Consider the following 20,636-nt stretch of genomic DNA (forward strand, 5'->3'; position numbering starts at 1 on the left):
ATGGCCAAGTGGGGTTTAAAGACATTTGAAAATGCGTATCATCCGAGCAAGACCAGGTGCAACTTTACATTTCCAGTACCTTTTTTAACCTGCAGTGTTCTTTCCTAAGTACATCAAATTCAATTGTTCTGGTGAGCTCAGAAATTGAGCCAAAGTAAGATAGTGTCAAAATTGTTAAGTTTCAAGCAGCAAGTAAAGTCAAAATTTTAAGATTACAGTAAATTGTTTCTTCTGTCAGTATAAAAATTCTTAAGTACTTTGGGCAAGGTCGACTCATTTTTAAATGATGCAGATTTCAAAACAAAGTGGTTTTTTTTCTCTCTTTATCTTCCACACAAAATTTGAACCAAAATATAAAATGAAATGTTATTTAAATGAAGTACCGAAAAGAAAACATATGAACTCTGTAACTTACCATCGCACATGAAGAATTTGGATTCTCCAAGGCTAATCTCACCATGGGTAGGTGTGATCTGGACCTCCAATGAAACTACAAATGAAAAGAAAGTCGCACAATTACAAAATTTACAAGCAGTAATATGAAATATGATTAGCAGAAATAAAGGATGCACATAAATTATTTGGATTCGTCACTGACATAATAATGTGCACTATCCATTGTAAAAGACACCCGTAGAGAACTTCTCAAGCCTTTATAATGACAAAGTACTTAAGTCCCTGTAAGATTTTAAACAAGATTTCCCCCAAAAAACTTGCTAAGCCCGAGCTAACAAATGTTTAAAGCTGACAGGAAATTTGAAAATATCACTTGATAATCACGTGTTACTAAAAGATTGGAAGATTAATACCTGCACACTAACTATATAGTCTTTAAAAATGCAAACATTTTAAAAAGACATCAAAATAAGCAATGCTTATAATGTTTGGGGCCACAGATAAAGCCTGGTGGCCCACCAGGCTTATAATACACTGAGGGAAACCCTGTTAAGTAAATATGTGCATCTAAATTAGGACAAATATATTTAAATGTAACTCTGATAACTTTTAATAAAATTATCAGCCACTAAAAAATCCTAAATCCCCGTGTGGCCTTGGAAGGGCTGCATCTCCTCGAAGATATGTAAACACAACGCTCTTCCCTCCTCACCCCCTCCTGTGTCCATGGAGTTGCGAAGCTGAACGCTCCTAAGGACATTCCTAGATAAACAACATCTTTATCGGACTCTGCCAGGACGCTCAGTAACGTTCCTTCGTGGCCCTTTGACGTCACCGCCTTCACTCGTGTCTTTGCTTTGCCCCTTTGTTTTGTCTGAATGTTGCCACCTGCCCTACGGTGTCCATTCCTCTTTTTTGTTTTAGAAACAGTGGAGTACTCCCTATTTAACCCAGAAAATGATTATTTTAGTTTATTAGTAATATCAGAAATTGTGGAGTACGCACTATTTAGATCAATATTATACAGCCCAGAAATGGAATCAGAATTAGAATTAGAATAACTATGAACTTGGAATCCAGAAATACTTAACAGAAACAGTCACTGCTTAGTTTATATTACTTTTAACCCAGAAAAGGATTTAGAACAAACTTCGAATTGTGGAGTACTCACTTTAAACCCAGAAAAGGAATTAGATTAGTCATTCTTTAGCTTATTTTATTAGAAACTGTAGAGTACTCACTATTTAGAAATGGTATTAGATACTTAGCAACCCTGAGCAGGAGCACTTAGTTTATGTACTTTAGAACAACATTAGATTAGTTTTCTTTCCTCTTTTTTTCTTTCCTTTGGTTTATTTTGTTTGCATTTCCTTTTAACTCCTGTAAAGCACTTTGAATTGCCTTGTTGCTGAAAATGTGCTATATAAATGAAATTACCTTACCTTACCTAAATATTAGGGGTGTAGTGATACAATAATTTCACAATACAATGCGATATACGATATTCTGGTCACGATACAATATGTATCACAATATTTGTTGAATGATACAATTCGATATGATTCAGTGCATTTTTACGATTTTCTGAAAGATTTTAGAAGGACAGTGATTTTAGTGACATTTTGTGTTCCATAGACTTGAATTTAGTTAACTGAAAACTGATTAAAAGCACCAACTAACACAATACCTGACTGTGATTGGACAGTAACAGTCTGCACTGGACAAAATTATTCAAAAATGCAGTGAGAGAATTGGTTTCTGTCTTTTAATTCATGTGGATTTGACATAAAACTCAAAAGTTTAAACAGTAATCCAGGAGCAGAGTGGGGAGATTATCGGCCTCTGTAAACTCTCAATATGCAAATGATTGCACTTATGTTTTTTTCTTTTAGACACTGGCTGCATTTTGGAGTAAAAATGCAGCCACAAATTCAGTCTTTTGGACTATGGGGAAAAAGGCTTTTCTACCTTGGCTCCCGGAGTTAGCTGTGGCTGTAAGCTGCTTTCTTCTAACTGCTAAAGTAGTGGCTCCGCCTCACCCCATAGTGATCAACTCCCTGCAGCTACGCAGCGCCGCTATCCCCCTGCTTGGATCTCTGAGTAGCTGCCTCTCAGACCCCCAGGATCTCATAGTTCTCTCAGTCTCTGATATTCTTTGTCTGTTGCTAATAAAAAATATCGATCAGCCATTGTTATCATGAAAATCCTCACTGCGCTGCGGATTCCGGCTGGGGTTTTTTCCTCTTCGTCTTCCTGCTCAAAACACAGCGCCGCTGCGCGCCCGCTCCGGATGTTATCAACCCATGTTCATTCTTCAGGTAATTCTTTATATACAGAACAGAAACCGCCAGGCTAAAAACTAATTATGAAGTGAATGCTACCAGTCAAAATTTGCATTAATTTCGCGATCTCACTGCTTTTACAGCTGCTCCGTTCGCGCCGCTACTCCTTTCCGCTTCTCGATTCCGCTTCTCTTTCACGTTTATTTGCGCAACAAAATACACCCCATCTCATTTATTGAAGATTTTACATTTCCAAAAACACAGGAATCTAATGTTTCGTTTAGTTTTGTATGTTTGGAAGCTCATTCCCTCTCACATAATCGGAAAAGCCGAGGAATGGCGGCGCTTTTGACATTTCTCTGACATTCGAAAAATATGGTTTACTAATTTTAGCATAACTCCAGTTATACTAACACAATATATTAACACAATTTAAAAACTGGCGTGTAGTTTATAATGTGCACTTTAGCTCAAGTTGAAAGTGAGACTGAGGGAGGCGGAGTCTTGCTGCAACGCAGTAACAAACTAGACGTTAAAAAGAGCTATAAGGCTATGGACCCCCATGGTTGAACGGATCGATACTCGCGGATGAAAAATCGATACTTTCCGAGGGTGGAAAATATCGATATATATCGCCGAATCGATTTATTTATACAGCCCTACTAAATAGTGTTTGTTTGTTTTTTAACTCTAAAGAAAACAAAAAAAGTCTTTTATACAAAACAGAGTTCTTGTACTGTTCAAAATCATAGTTTCCTTGTGGTATCAACATGTACTGCCTGTATGTAGAAGTGGTTGCATATCCAAGACTACATTCATACTTAATTTTTCATTTTTTATTTTTTGTTCTTATTTCTTGTATACTGAAAGAGCAGTGAGAATAACAAATCTGTGGAAAGCAAAACCCGTGCACATCAATAACTGTACCAATTTTGGCTCCTTGCAGACCTGCTACCAAAACATGACTAACAATCCCTCCCTCTCCACTGCCAGCAGCCCTGTCCTTTCAAGAAAAATAACATCAAGTTATCACCACAATTAATCAGTTCCACACACACAGAAGGAACCGTTGCAGCTGGAGAAGAAAAACAGCTCTGTCACTATGTGTCAAGAGGAAAGAAATGTTTAGTTACTTTAATAAATGATGTCCACTTGCAACATGAGAAACTGTAAATTATTTCTAAAAAGGATGTGTGCCACAATGCCACAATTCACAAAGAAATACAGTATAAATAGTAATCTACAGTTAACAACAATTAAAAATGAATACATAAAATATACATCTAATTAACCACATTTAGAATTTACAAAAACAATAATTTTTCAAAGCTGAACTTTGGTTCTGGTGAGGATTAACCAATCAGACGTTAGTGTCTGTCTGACAAAACCCAGAGAAAGTCTAAAGCAAAAATTTCTCTGTTTTGTGTCGTTTTATAAAGTGCATTATTTCTTATAATTTTCTTGTATATTTTTAAGTGATGTGTGATTTTCATTTTCATTTTTAGGCTGGCTTTGACAACTGTCAATGATAAAAATTTGCTAACTTTAGCTGTTAGTCTGTCGCTGAATAATGTGCACTGTCCCTTGACAAATAAAACATTTAATCAGTTAATTAATTTGATTATGGGCTGTAGCAGAAGGACCATTAACTGAATAAGAGTAATGAAATAAATATATTTCATTTGAAACTATAATCACTACACTCATTTTATTTGTGGGGTTTTTTTTGTATTTGTTGTAGATGCACACTTTTACAAATTTCCAGATTTATTCAAACTGTGATTGATCCATGTATTTATTACAGCTCAGCTGTACTGCTTATAGTGAAATGCAAGTCTCCCCCTCCACCACCTGTTTCTAGGCACTGCTGTCAGCAGGCAACAAATAAGCTATGAAACATTTTCCTTTACAAAGAGAAAAAAAAATATGAGGCTGTTTGGAAACGTATCCGGTCTGGAAAAAGGGAAAGTCGGGCTGTAGAAATTAAAATTCACATTAGTTCCATTACGGCAGCTCTGTTTTAAAACTACAGCTGGTAAATTATGAGCAATATGTCTGTGGGCTGATTACTGTTACACACAGGATGACTAATTAGATCAAATCAACTTGTTTGATTCGTTTTGGCAGTAAGGAGAAGAAAGATTTAAAAAAGTTTAATATTTTTCACAATTCTCACAAGAAAAATACTATGTTAATTGGTACAATATATATTTCCCTGGATACATAGGTATGTTTTTTTCAGGAAAAACAAAATAATACATTTTCTAGACAAAGACAATATACATGTGAAAATCAATTATTGATTTTCAATTATTGATTTTCTGTTTAAAATAAAAGCAGTATAAATTTTTTGTCTAAAAATTATGTGTAAATATCACATTGCAAAATTTTACTCAAGTGACAGTTTCAAGTTGGCCTTACTATGCAAAGTAAAGGCAAAAAGACACATAAAGTTATGACTTATCAATGAAAAAAAGAACACGGAGCAAGTAAAGAAAATGGGATTTTTTTTCTAAGTCTAAGTGTTTTTAATAAAGTAACATGAATTCCCTCTAGCATGTCAAAAGAAGATGGCTCCGTCTGAATAACTAAGGCAATGAAAGATAAAGGATAATTGGCATACACTTTTTAATTTTCCTGCACAATTTAACAGCTGGTGCACAGCTCCGGCAGATTTCATTTGAGTCAGATTTAAAGCAGTTTTTCTTTATTTTCAATCAACTTTACTTGATAGTAAATTATATAAAAACATGGTCTAAGAAGTAACAGAAAAAAGTAAAAGACAAAAAACTAAATTTTGTGAGTGGAATCCTAAAGATGGCTACCTAAAACATATAACTTATATTGAGAACGTTATCAATTATTGTTACAAACAGAGGTCTAAATATGGCTTGGCTGCAAGTACTGAAAATTTTATTTCATTCATTGATGAATTCATACTTAATTTAATCCAAGCAGTCCCTTAGCTAGTCAAGCTGAATTAACTGCAAAAAAGATAAAACTAAACAAAAGAAAGAGTTGTTCCACTTCCAATTACCTGTGTAAGAAAAAGACTTATACTATAGAATAATCACTTTACCTTACAATTCCTTTTTAGTAAAAAAAAAAAAAAAAAAAAAACGAGTTCCAAGGTAACAATGTATTTTTGATTAAATACTCAATCTTCCCAAGTTTTTATTTTAATTTTAAATTGAGCCAGAATGAAGTATTTTCCAGCATGCTTAAATGTTCAAAGAGAGAGAATATAAAACCAACACATCAATCTGCTTGAAGAAAACACCAACAGATTTATGTTAATGAAATGGAAAAAAAATATTTAGCATTAAGTGGGTAGAGAAAATGAAAGTGTTTGACAAAATGGAAACTCCACCATTCAGGTGAAATGTTGCTGATTATAGATTTAAAGCACAGAGATTTATTTCTCCTTCTCCTTCATATTCTTTGCTGACTTTACGAAAAAACAAACAAAAAAAAAACAGTTGTGATCCAAAACTCTTATTTTGTGACTGTTATTTCCTTTGACAAAGTACAAACAATACAAAGCACCACCATTATGCGGACATTGACTAAATATTCAATAATTATTATGTCTAATCAATCCTTTTGATTCCTTCAGTACAGATCTGTCTTGAGAAATCCTATCTACACTCAATACATTTTCTTCCCTAATGACACTGAATGCATCATAAACTCAATGAAACATGCTACTGTGTCATCTCCCTGAGGGAAATGTCTTGTGTTGATTTTATTTAGTTCCAATTGTATTCCTTAGAGAAAAACATGCTGTGTGTATAATAGGAGGCATAACAAAGAAAGCAACGAGCTGATTAGCCATGCGCTATTTACCAACTACAAAATAATTCCATAGATGACAATAAACAGCAATCAAGAACTCTTTCTCTGTGTTTTGATAGAAATGCAGAACTTATACAATTAAGCAGAACACAGATGTTTAGAGTACTACTGTCAAATCAAAACCTAATTTGATATTTTTTGTTGTTATTGTTGCACATGAGTTAGCCTACCTTTGGGCATTGCTACATGACCAAGTATTTTATGACCAGTCTGTTGTCATTCCCTTTCACTTCTACTTTATTTTAATTCTGTTGACCACTAAAAGCATAGCAGTGGGGTAATTCCACAATCAGACTTCATGCACAGGTGGTATTCTGACATTACCGTGCTTGGATTTAATAACCTCCAGGGGGCAACCCATTTTTTTTCATACCTAGGTGCTTGACGTTTTCACACCTGTGGCCCTCTAAGTGGCTCTATCCATCTTTCCATCCATCCATCTCTCCCCACACACAAACTTAGGGAAATAAAAGTACAGTAATTGTTGCTTGGTTGATTTATTTATTTGTTGCACCTAGGCTTTTTGAAAATAAATAATATGACTCTGGATCCTTTTTATTTCCCCTCAGATGGCACAACGTCTGTAAGAAAAATGAATTCGTGTGTAAGTGATAGAGGGGAGTATGTGGGTTGCGACCATGAAAAACTTGCCAAATTCCCCATTGCCGAGGGCAAACAGCTTATTCTACTACTGACTCATGTTTTGTGTCGTTAATTGGATTGGATGCTTGACGTTTAGAAAACAAGAAACACTGATCATTTAAAAATGTATTAATTTAATACACAAGGAACTCTGTTTTGCATGAGACAACCACACACAAACAACAACGGCCTGGCCTACCTACTCATACTGATCCCCATTTTGGTCACACACCGCCGTAATATGGCTTTCACAATCTTCAACTAGACATTCTCACAAGTCAGCCAAAGTGGGTGTGTTGGTTAGTCTGGCCAAGCTGATCCCAAATGTGCTTAATGTGGGTTAGAGGTCAGGACTGCAGACAGGCCATTTCATTTCCTCCGCTCCAAAATTGTGGAGGTAGTCTCCGACAAACCCGGCTCTGCGGGGGCGACGGTTGTCATCTTGGAGGAGAGAGTTGTGGCATCTAATTAAAGGGATTTCAAAAATGTAGGGAATGTTATGAGGGGGAAATTTCAGCAATTACGGTTAACTGACCCAAGCCCGACTGCGGCATACAAACGACCAAACTGATCAAATAAAATAAAAATAAAAAAATGTGACAATCAAAATCTTTAGAAGCTCTTATTTTATGAGTCAACTGAAACGATTTGAATTCCTGTCGTAAATTCAGACAGCAGTAAGGAAGGCTCTAAAATCCCCACTCCGCTCCAAAACCAGCAATGCAAAGCCGTCGTTACACTGCAGATGAGCTGACAGAGGGACGAGAGTTCCACAGGGGCTTTCCGACAACTGAACCCTATATCGTTTTCCCACTCAATCACTAAATGTTTTTTTCTCTTTATTAAGCTGAGTGCTTTAAAAAAAAAAAAACAGCATCACACCTGCACAGTCTGAGAGTCTATCAAATTAAATCACTGTTAGCCAACCACTAATTGGCTCTCTAATTGAAGGTAGAGTCGAGCTTCCTCTTCACTAAGACCTACGAAGGTTTTATAATTGCTCTCCAACCAACAGCTCACTTTTCACATATTAAAGAGAACTGTAGCTCCTGCAGCTCAATGCCTGCAAGAGACCAGAGACTCTCTCAAATCAGGGGTGGGGGGCGGCCAAATTACAAGAAGCAATTGTGAGGTCTGGAAATTTAATCCGCATGTGAACTTCTGGTAGCCGATCTGTTTGAAACCCAACACGTAGACTGTAGAATGCAAACCGCTCAGCCACAACATTACAACTTCTGCCAACTAAGAGCTCTGGGTAAAAAAAGAGGAGTAGCTTTTGTTATCTTGTAATGAAATACTTTGCAGGAGAACCCTTGATTTTGGAATTGATATGCCAAACTGATCATTTTAAATACACCAGATCCTCCAACAACATTTTGTATTTAACCAGACTGCAAAAACCTCAGAGTACCTGCTCAAAAATTCAATAAACCCACTGGCCTAGTTCCAAAACAGGAATGGAGGAAGAAAAATTTTAATTTTCTGTTTCAAAATAAATGTTGCAAATGCATTAATAAATAACAATACCAACAACGAATATAGGAAGTTGACACACCCATGTAACGCAGTGAATAGAAATGTCAGAATTAGTCCACCTTTAATGTGAACAAGCATCTAAATGAATAACAAACTTTTTGGGAACAAAAAAAGAAAAGAAAATACAATAATATAGTTGCAGAAGTTGGCACGCTCTTAAACTAGCACTTTATTTGACTCTCAGATTATGATTTTCTTAAAGCACTAACTTTTCTGAGGAGTTTATTTGCATGGCAAATGTTGACTTGGTCATTTTTTGTCCGTTCTGCAAAAACTCTTCAAATCTATCAGGCTGTGAGGACATCTCCTGTGCACTAAAGGAAGAAGACTCAAGGTTAGGTGTGATTAAAATCAGTGAAGCACAAAGTGCTGGAAGAAGCTGAAAAGATCAAATGTATTTTGTGCAAACTGAGACGCATCTTGCTCTTTTTAGCTAATATTTTATCAGCGTATTTAGTTGAGCAAAATTTCTTGTTTTGTTGCAGAGTACATTTTTTGGTTTTATCAAAACAAGTCTCTTGTAAATGAGATGACGGATCTCAATGAGAAAAGCTGTACAAATAAACGCCAAAAAAAATATAAAATATCTGGAGCTCATAGTTAAAAAGAAATTGAAACTTCAAACAAACACCAGGAAATCAATTTTACTTTTTTTTTAAACAAGTTGCTTCTTCTGTTGCTTCATCCTTTTATTGGCTCAGATATGTTATGGCTCACTGTTGTGCTGACATATAAAGTTCTTTTTCGTCATTTAGCTGTCAAGCAGAGTACTGAACATTTGTGTCCAATATTAACTCGTGTTTGGAGCAGCTATTAACTCCCTTTGTCCTTAACTAAGGGTCTCAAATCATTATGCTGCCTCCACTTCACTGTATGTAAGGTCTCATTATGATGATGAGCAGTGTTGGTTTTGCAGTAAAAATGTCTTTTGTAATCACAACCAAAAAGGTCAACGCATCTTCATAAATGCTTTTGGAGACTTCAGCTATCAATGTTTGTTCCTATGTATAAGAAAAAGCTTCGATCTTGCCACCTAATCTCACAATCCAGGCATATGGCACTCTGTCGATCGAGATTTGCTTCCCAGCTACAAAGTTCAGAACCTCTTTATAATCACACAACGCTTACAAATCCACTGCGGAACAAACGTACATTGAAAAACGTAAATCGGCTGATGGACCAGTCAGCTACTAAACAGTGGAGCAATAAAACAAACCACTGTGCCCCTCTTGATTACTCTTCTGTGTAGTTGTAAGGGCACTGGAGGCTAATGTGGCTAACAATAACGATGGAGCCAGACAATTGGAGCAGAAAATGTAGGAACCCCTAGCAGTCTACGCTGCTGTTTTAGTTGGTCACTAAACTAAATATTATACAAGATAACCAGAAATATTGAATAGTCATATGGGCTCAACAAATATGTATAATTCTTCATATATCTTTACGTATTTCAACTATCAGATACCATTCAATTTTCAATTGATTGATCCCTCATAGCACTGTGGATGCTGACTACTAGTGCTGCTGCAACATGTTTAGCATTGAGATGTTATTTTAGGCTTGAATGGCTTCACTGATAGACTAACTCCTTTTTGCAAAACATACAACATATTTTGCAAAAAGTCTCCGATCAAATCGCTTTTTTGAAGCAAAATTCAACCCCTACTGGACCAAAAGTGTTGTTGTCCAACACTGTTGCTTGTAGACGACATTTTTCTTTTACATTCATACCAGAAACGAATGTTACTGGAATCTCTGTATGAAAAATAAATAAAGACGATTAGTTGTGCTAACGCATTTGAAAATCTGTAATTGATTAATTAAAATTAACGCTTTAATGTCCCTGTGCTGTTTTAAACACAATTTAATTTGCCATAGAACAATCCTTGGTGACCCGTTGGTAATAAAATGCATTATCAACAGCAAAATAACGCATTGAGACTTGAAAGATTAGCAAATATAATTGCATGACTGGAATATAGGTACACATCTATAAAGGATGTTAATACGTAGGCCTGTCACGATAACAAATTTTGCTGGACGATTAATTGTCTAAATAAATTATTGTGATAAACGATAATATTGTTTTAAGACCTTTTCATACTGAGTTAATGGAAATTACTACTAATACATGCGATTTCCTGATAGATACACCTTATTTTCAAAGGAACACGTAACACTGGAACTGATAAACTAAATAACCAAAAACGAAAATAAAATGGATTCTCTGTCTCCATTAACAAAAAACGTGCTTGAATAAAAACTAAACATAAAGCCAAAGTGGAAATAAATACTGCATTCAACCAAAAGAGTGCAGATTATGAATACTATATTGCCCTTCAGTAATCACTAGATTTAAATAGAGTAAAAGGGCAACTCCGACTACCTAATGCGCAGTAGTTCACACTACACCATTTTTTTCCCCTATTTCCCCCTTATGACAATCTTAGATCGTTGGCCGATCGTCCTGTAGTGTGTGGTGTGTTACGGTAGATCGTCGTGGCCGCTCCGATCTAAATCAGGGGTTTTCCCCGTCTGGGAGCTTAACGCTAAATGTGACAGGTAGCCAATCAGAAAGCACGGATTCTTCTCCGTGCTTTCTGAGGGGAAATTAAGGAGGGGAATCCCAAACAGCTGACACGGCGCAACCCAAAGTCCAGCGGACATTGGAGATGATATGTGGCATCATTAAGGTTTATTCAACATTGCGTGCAAAGAATATAGAAATGACAAGGGGAGGAGTTGGAGCCAAATTGCTACCTCAGTTGATAAACCCGGTGAGTTTTCAGCTGTTCTTCGTTAACATGACATAAATAGGTTATAATGATTTTCATTCAGTCAGGACTTTACGCTGACTCTAGCCACATGCATCACAGGTAGATTCTAGTAAAGCATTGATTAATGCCGGATTTTAAAATTAGTTAACTGGACTTGTAGCCATTATTTTGTGCCCATGTGGCTGGACACCACATGGCACGACGAACCCGATCGAACGTTATACCTAGAATTTCTGTCGGCTAATGTGTGGTCTCTGAGGTTTTGAAAAATGGCGACAACTCGTGTAATGTGCGCTGCACATTAGACTAAGGAAATGAGTTAGGGAGGGTCAGTGGAGAGCACCGGAGCTGAGCTTATTTTCATTCAGTGTCATCAACAGAAAGAAAAAAAGGCCGGAAGAGACGATAAAGACGATAATTAAAATGAGGTCGATAGGTTTAATTTGTCCGATTAATTGATTTATCGTTTATCGCGATAGGCCTATTAATACGTAGACTAAGTGTTATCTAGTCTGTTTAACAAAGCCTGGACGTGACACTAATAAACTGTTGTCGGAAATGGTATTACGCATTAAGTATTTTTCATGTTCCTGGAAATGAGTTAGAACGTTTTGCATTGTTCAATCATTATGGATTATAGGTCATATTAAAAATGTGTTAAAAAGTTTTGACATTAACCTAAATTTTTATGCCACAATAACTTGGCATTGTAACCGGTTGTGTGAAAACCTCTATCCACTAGGTATGTATATTTGTTATTACAGTGGAAAAATTTTCAAGATTACTTCTCTGTCTAGAGAATTCCAATCAAGTTTTTGTTTATTGTGTTTTGAGTATTTTAAGCAATGAAATGTTTTTGTACGGAAACCCAGGAAAGGACACGAAAATGAGGAAACAGGAACTGAGCCTGAAGAGCATGAGACACAATGTCCCACTAATTGGCAAACCTAACCTTGAGCTCATGAAACTTGCATGCAAAACAGAAGTAGCAAAATCAAACGCATGTTAGGCTTCCAAGTTGTTAAGGCACCTCTACAGAAGACGGGGCTGAGAGACCTGGAGAAAAATAAACAATTCAAGCGGAAAAAGGAGTGACCTAGTTCTGGAAGAACCGCAATTAAACTTGGCATTTCTTGGACAATTTAAAAAAAAATCCCTAAGAGTCCCAGATCTAAAACTAACCTGCATTGACAGGCTATAATTCAATAAATCAAATCTGCTACAAAGCAAAGGTGTCAGGAGGGAGAGTAGAGGCATTTACAGGAGTTTAGAAAAATATTTTTTTGTCTTTCACTTATTTTTAAAGGTTAAAGAGCCAAAGAAAGGGAAAAATAACAATTATTTTAAAAAAATTTTTTATCTGAATTATTGATTCAAAATCTTGCCAATTACAAGCGCAGAATATTATTGGGATCTGATGGCAGCCCAAAGACAGAGAGCTCGCAGTGCCAACCACAAATCTGAGCTGCAAATTAAAAATCCTAATTACAAGAAATAAGCTTGATAATTTAGGAGCAGAGCAACATAGTCTTCCAATTGTGCACAATACCAAGGCAAATGTGAAGAAGAAAACAGCAGGAAATCTGGATGTTTTCTTTTTCTTTCCTGCCTTCTATCAGAAAAACAAAAGGGGAGGAATTAGATCCGCCAATGTGGCTCACACGCCGGCGCTTCATTTTAGATTCACCAGTCAATGTAGCTGCGGGCAATGTCGTGTTTGGACACAGGCTTGTCATGACTTTACGAGACAGCTTGCATTGTCAATAATTCAAGTATCTGGAGGTCAACAAAAAAGCCTTTTGTTTTTCTGACTTAAAGGTTATTAAACTCAATTGTGAGGTGAATATAAATGTCACATTACACTGGATAAATGCTGTGGTTTAAAATCAAATGCATGCTTTCCTATTAATTGGCTTATGACCAACTATGACTGACTCGTTCGCCATTCTCGCTTCACTCCAGGCTTTGTTATGCATTTCCCCCTTTTAGAGACTGTAGTTGTTCTTTTTTTAGCATAGCCATAAGGCGTTGTACTACAGTGCTAAATACCAGTGCATGCACATGTGCCTGCACGTGCATGAAAGTGTTAGCATCTTCTGTGTAAACACGGTGATGGCAGGAGGATTATTTCATGAATGAGAACGGTGTATATTGATGTCGTTGGGCTTAAGCAATCACCAGATCCAGCCGCTGCACCTCAAAACAGTCTCACCTTCAACCTTCCCAGCTTAAGTTGCCCCTTTAATGCAAGTTCCAAACAAGAAGACGCTGGTATTTTAGAAGTAAAAGATAAAATATAAAGAGAAAGTATAGCATATAGTCGAGAATTTATGCAGAGCCTTGCTGTTTTATATTTTCTCTTCTGGCCTTCGCGGTTATCTCAGAACACCTCGGATGCTGCAGACTACACTTTGGGGCGTTGCAGTAAGCCTCAGCCCAAGAAGCGATTCAGCTCACTTGCCATGTGGGATTATGCTTATTATCTGTTCTGCCAGTGTGAAACACACACATAAACATTCATAGCTACTTAAAGAGTTTCAGCCTGCCATGTCGGCGGGCTTGACGTAAACCCAAGCTCGCCGATCGCCGAGGTAAAATAAGCAGATTTCTGATCTGTCCTTCACACAAACAGTAACCCCACAGAAAGTGAGAATCACTGAGTAACTAAAGATACATGACACATTTTTTTATTACATTTTTAGATAAAACACAAGCACCATGGCATAAATCACATAAAATAACCCACTGCCTGATGCTATACGTGTTCTCTGTGTGCTGCAAAAACAGCTCTGACCCACTGGGGCCCAGGAGGAGGACCTCGGAGAGTGCTCGGTGTCTCTGGCAACAGCCTCTTTGGGTCCTGTGGGTAATTGGGTGGAGCTTCTGTTGATCAGGCTTTCAGCACATCCAACAGATGCTCGATCAGATTGCAATCTGGGGGATTTGAAGGCTGACTCAGTGCCTGTAGCTCTTTGTCGTGTCATTGCAGATCTTCTTTTTCTTATCTTTTTTTTTTTTTTTGCAATGTGGTGGGCAAAGGGTTACTTTAGTTGCTGAGTGCATTAAGTGTTGTTGTTTTTGTGTTTTTTGCTTGTAGAGGCACTTGGTGTGCAACAATGATGAGGTGGGTGGTAGTTAGGATGAAACACAAGGCAAAAAAAAGCGATCCTTAAATTCAGACTTTCAATGAGTTTACTATATTTCTATTTCACTGTGTCTCAGGGAAAGTGACATATTATTGCTTTTCTCTGACAGCCTAATAATAGTCAAGCTAGGTTTCTGACACGCAGAATGTGGAAGCAGATTACGGTGCCCTGTTGAATCATTCATATGCCTTGAACTTTTTCAAATTTTGTCTTGTTACAACTTTGAAAAACAGCTCGAGCTGAGTGAAATTTAATGAAGAGCATATAAGTAGAAATGTTCAAACTTTGTCACTGACTGTCAGCTGAATTTAGCTGCAGACTTTTGAGGCCATTCAAACACTTGAATAAGCTTGGATCTCAATAATTTTATTGCAGCAGCTCATTAAAGAGTTAGGGGAATGGAGGTTAGTTGGTGGGCTTCTCTCCTGTTGGTCAACATCAAGATCCAAGTTTTAAGTTGGGAAAGTTCTTGTTTTTTGTGGTGCAATATTTGACAGATTATTTACTTTATCAAGCCCTTCATTTATGTCTACCTTTATTGCCAGAAACAAAGAGCTGTTAAAAATGGGCTGATTTGTTGCATGAGCAGTTAGTAGGGCTGTAACATTTCATCGAATGCTTACAGCAACTCGGTTTTTAAAATCCCTTGAGGCAAATTATGCATCTTGAAGCTTCATTAAATTATGTTTTAATATTTAGCGCCATGTGTTCTGGCCGGATAATTGTTTGTGTTGCGCAACGCTCTCACTCCCAAAATTGAGTTGTTGATGAATGCTAAGTGCTAGACTTTCTCCCTGAGCTGCTACCAGAGTTTGTCCATTAAACTGACTAAAAACTGGAATATTTTTTTTTTATTTTAAGTGTCTTTGTTACACTGCTGCTTTATTACTTTTATTATTAAATTTGATGTAATTTCAGAATTGTGTGTAATTCCTGTCCAGGTTGACATAAAAACGACCTGTTTTTGTTAGTTTAATTTTCTAAGCTACACAAAAGTTACAGTCAGGGATGCACAGACATGAAAATTTGGGCCAATATTTATATCTGATACAAGTATTTTATTTTATTGGATTTTTTTATTTGGTTACTCAATTAATTGTCAAAATGATTGATACATTACTCGTTTACTAAAGTAATTGTTTACAACAGCCCTAGAACAGAGTCACAGATGTAATTGTGTAAAAATTAAATGAAAAATAATTAATGTCCTCAAAGAAAGTATGTGAGGATCTATCTGTAGTTCTAGTACCATCTCTTCCTTAATAATTTTTCATGCTGCCAAAGATGTTCTACCTATAAGAAAGAGACAAGAAATTAGAGTAGCAAGTTAGATAATATATGACCTGCATGAAAAGAGTATGTCTATTAAGGTGGACGACCAGCCTAGGCATTAGCTTCTGCAATACTAATTAATGGCAGCCAATTAAATTCTAATCATTCGATAGGCATTTTTTTCCTGACTGTATATCTACATATATACAATCTACAGACTTGTGTGGTTGCACAGAAAATCCCGGCATAACTGAGGGACATGAACTGTAATTTGTCTAGACTTTCATTTGATTTATTGTTACACAGACATGCGAGGATACACAAAAAACGATTCAGTACAGAAAAGTGAGGCTTCAAAAGCGGGGACAAAAGGTCGGCTGATCAATAACAAAAACATCAAGCCGCAATTTGAATCTATCGAGGCACAGAGTTTGTAATCGATAGTCCCTTATTTTATTTTTTTAAATGATTTTGACCATTGCATGTAATATTTTCGACAGGATCATTTGTTAAATTTTTTTTTTCAAGGTTTATTTTCGCAGACACATGAATCGTTTTTCTGGTGTAGACCTGACATTCATATCAGTGATTAGATAAGACTTCATACTTTATATCGTCATTTTTGTCCTTAATGCTAATTTATTTAATTGTGTGATTTGATATGTTTGAAACTCCAGTCATTCATTTTACTATGTTCTACATATTAAATCCGACATTTTGTGCAGAAGTGGTTATTAAAGTTGAAATTAAGTTTTTCTTTTTTCATCTGCTTCCCAATCAACTGAAAAACTGTCATGGGGCAGTGACAGCTGATTACAGATTTACACTGCACTGACTCAACTGCTTATACTGACTGCTTTCAGCTGTGGTGGTTCCTGTATTACCGCCACTTCAAGCAAAATAACCTCCTTCTAATGAGAGTCCCACAAAGGAGGAGGAATTCTTTGAACCAGAAAAGGACAAACACAGATTGGATTTAGAAGGTGTAAAAAATGCAGCAAAAGCTCTCTACTAGTAGCGTAAAAATGTCTTTATTTTTGCTTCATATCACATTCATATTCTTTCAAGCTGACAGTCACATAGTGAACTGTGTTGACTAACCAACTCCAACATCTATCTTGTCAAATTAGGTTGTTCTAATTTGACAGTAGTTTGATCATTACTTTAGCATGCTAAAACATGTTCTTCCTTCTTTTACTGTGCATTTTCTTTAAAAATCTAATCTTATCTTACATCTAATCTTATCATACAAATTACTTCTCAGTCCAACATCCCTAAGAACTGTAGTAAACAACCTAATGGACGAAAATTGTTGTAGACCTGCTGAAGGCAGAGAGAGAGCTTCTTAAAGAGACACAAGCCCAATTTCTAGGCGTCAAAATGCTTTTAAGTCATATTTTCCACACTATAAGGCGCACATAAAAACCTTAAATTTTCTCAAAAACCGACAGTGCGCCTTATAATCCGGTGCGCCTTATATATGGACCAATATTGAGCCACAACAGATCTAGCAACTACGATAAGCAGCTGCCGACTTCATTTTCCCCCGTAGAAGAAGAAGCGCGCGGTGCATGCTGGGATAGTTGTCAGAACACTGGTTTGTAATCTATTAATAAAGTTTGACTGACCTATCTACCTATCGACCGTCTAGAATCAGGTCGTCTGCAGGTCATTTAGCCCCACGTTCTCCACGAACATGCTGTGCGCGAACGGAGAAGGGTGACCACCGTTCACCCGACTGGGCCACGCCCCGGCCCAGTCGCGGAAGGCTCTCCTCGCCAACCGGAGTCGGACTGTTTTGTTGATATTCACTTTAGTGCAGCTCCCATCTATTGGATGCATAACATAACTTCAGCCTCTCCTGTAGCGTCTATTCTATGTGCCTTGTAATGCGGTGCGCCTTATAGTGCGGAAAATATGGTATAAAGCATTTTTATAACAACTGAAGGTAACATATTTACTTAATTGTGATATAAAATGGCACTTACATTTTTTTAAGTTGCTGAAGTGGTTTGTATATCTAGTTGGCAAACTTGTCACACCACAGGCATAAATCTCATTGTAATATAAATAAGTTGCCGAATATATATGGGCAGCACTTAATATTCTTGGGCAGTCCAAACTCCAATAACTTTGGGAAGCCCTGATATGTGTGCAAGTTCTTCTTTTAAAAACCACTTTGGCTCCTGCGGAAGCAGAGGCCGGCTCATAAATTCTGTGTTTTGGTCCACTGCACACAAAAGACTTCACGCGTATTCCTTTTTTGTTAACATCAATACAAAAGAAGGCACAAACCCAAAGCTTTTAATTTCATAAACACTCACCATTAAGGTCCCCACTAACAAGTTATTTTTTTATATAATAAAATACTTCTATTCTGGATTTCCAGCTTTTAAGGAAGAAGTAAATATTTGCTTGCTGCTCATGTCTCTCAACCACAGTTAAACTCAATTGTACTAGTTGCTATGGAAACATGTCCCTCCACCCCCAGCCCTCCCTCTGCTCCCCTCCCCTCTCCCCTTATTTTGACATCACTACTTTCTTTCCTCTGCTCTCTCCCAACTCTCTTATATGGCTGATTGGATGCAGCAGTACAGCCTGAGAGGAGTGCTATTTACATTGAAGAGGCTGTCAAAACATCACAAATGGTTTCAGTTGATCACAATGACTAGTAAATGGTATGATCTCCCAACTTCTGCACCAGGAAACTCCACGTATTCAGGAAAACCGTTTTGGATTGACTCCTCTAAGCAGAATCGGGATCTTATCACTCGTGATGTTGAGTAGCACTTTTTGATGCACAGTTTGTGCCTCCCTTTTTATAGCTCAAGGCGGAGGCACTGGTATCTTCCAGGCTTTAGATATCTCATCTGTACATTACTGTTGTGTTTTTTTTTTTGTGTGTGTGTGTTTTTTAAACCACAAGGACCATACCAGATGGCCAGCAGCTTTATATATAATCTCTATGCATTAGCTTTAGAAGAAATGGTTATGTACCAACCCAAAAGGAAGTGGTGGTGTTGTGACACTCACTGGAACCTAATTAGATGTGTTCCAAAGCTTTTAGTCCAAATTACCCGTGTAGAATTTAAACTTAAATCTTAATCCTCATCATAGTTTCGGGGCATCCATTTGAAGTTGCTTACAATGCAGTTCATGTGCTTAAATCACTTTTATGAAATAATGATTAGTTTTATCTGGAAATTACAGTATTCTGTTATCACCGTCTACAGATAGCGGGATTTATTTTAATGGACTGTTTTGTGAACTTAAATCGCTGACGTAATGGTGATGCTTATATAATATTATAAGGCAGCACGCAGTACAATAAGAGGTTAGAGACATAATAGTTGGCTGCCTCACTGCACAGATCAAGTCTGAAAAATATCTGATCACTCAGAAAAATTGTAGTTTTCATAGTTCAGTAATTACATCATCAGTTTGTCTAGTTGCTTTTTTGTCAATTTGCAATGGCAGGCCATCAACCTATACGTTTAACTTTCAAAAAAGATACTGTTTGAAGTTTCAAGTGTAAGGATTTGTATGTTACATTTGAATCACTTCGTTTTTGTTTCCTCAAAATATACCATCATAGTCTGCTACCATCATAGTTTGCTTGCCATTTTCATAATTTTATTACATGTCATTTTATGATTTCATGCAGATTTCTAATAGATTTAAACATGTCATTTCTTGGAGATGCAACACAGCACAAGACAGTAGTTATTTAATGCCAGACAGACAGATATTTTAACAATAAATAATGTTTCTAATGTGGGGAGCTGTGTGGTAGTGGCAGAAAATAAATGTTCCTAACAGAGTTCTTACATTTTGCAGAATCAACAAATGTCTCATATTTGAGGAAAAAATCCCACTCTCATCAGTTTTAAACTTGGGATGCAACAAAACTGCAAACGTTCTTCTGTCCAGAACATCCAATCCGACGGTGTCCTTGCAGTGCAAACGAAAAGCAATGTGGGTGGTGTTAGATTTCCTCTTTTTTAGAGGAAATCATCTTGCTGCAGCAAACCTGTGATTCACAGACAACTCCATTCTGCTTGCTCCTCTGGTTGCACCACCTTTTTACTGCAAAACAATGCCTAACCGTGTTTGGTGGATTTAAGTTTTTACCACTTGCCTTTTCTTCTCAGCCTCAACGACAGGAGAAGATTTTAACAATAATTAAATAGTAAAATGACTTTAACAGGACTTTTTTTTTTTTTACAGAATTTGAAGCTAAAGCTTGTTCTTGAGGAGTTTTGGATACAGGTTTTGGTTACATACAAAAGTTTTTTCATCTTGAAAATATATATATATATATATATATATATATTATATATATATATATCTATAAAGAAATATAGATGTAAATACACAGTACAGTTTAGTACTTAATTATTACTCAGTGTGTTATTTTTTCAGTATTTGTCCTTTTTTGAGTCTGTATACTCCAGTTACAGATTGATCACTAAATTAGTTGACCATTATTCCAACAATTGATTAATCATGTTTCACCCTAGTAATTGTTTCAGACGTGGTTATGATAGTTGCATTCTTTTCACTTGATTTTGCTCAAGAATGGCGTTTCACAAGTTAGCAGCAGTCCCTCTGGTCAGGGAATCAAATATACCGTCATTGTTTCCTGCTAATCTTTACCCTCCAGCTAACACAATTGATTATTTACAGCTGCAAGTTGACTTGAATGCAACACGTAAACATAGATATGAGAC

At 36.7% G+C, this 20,636-nt stretch overlaps 1 protein-coding gene across 10 annotated transcripts in view; it reads right to left on the reverse strand.

The window, feature by feature from the left end:
* The window catches only part of ncam1b (neural cell adhesion molecule 1b), a 117,056-nt gene that overhangs the window by 63,165 nt on the left and 33,255 nt on the right, over positions 1-20,636 (reverse strand). For all 10 annotated transcript variants that reach the window (XM_081615067.1, XM_008424977.3, XM_008424980.3 and 7 more), the window contains exon 2: positions 416-490. In XM_081615067.1, coding sequence (XP_081471193.1) covers positions 416-490 — 75 coding nt within the window. The remainder of the gene's footprint in view (positions 1-415; positions 491-20,636) is intronic.

The sequence above is a fragment of the Poecilia reticulata genome, chromosome 13 (assembly GCF_904066995.2).
Source record: "Poecilia reticulata chromosome 13, P_reticulata-male-v2, whole genome shotgun sequence".
NCBI classification, from domain to species: Eukaryota; Metazoa; Chordata; class Actinopteri; order Cyprinodontiformes; family Poeciliidae; genus Poecilia; species Poecilia reticulata.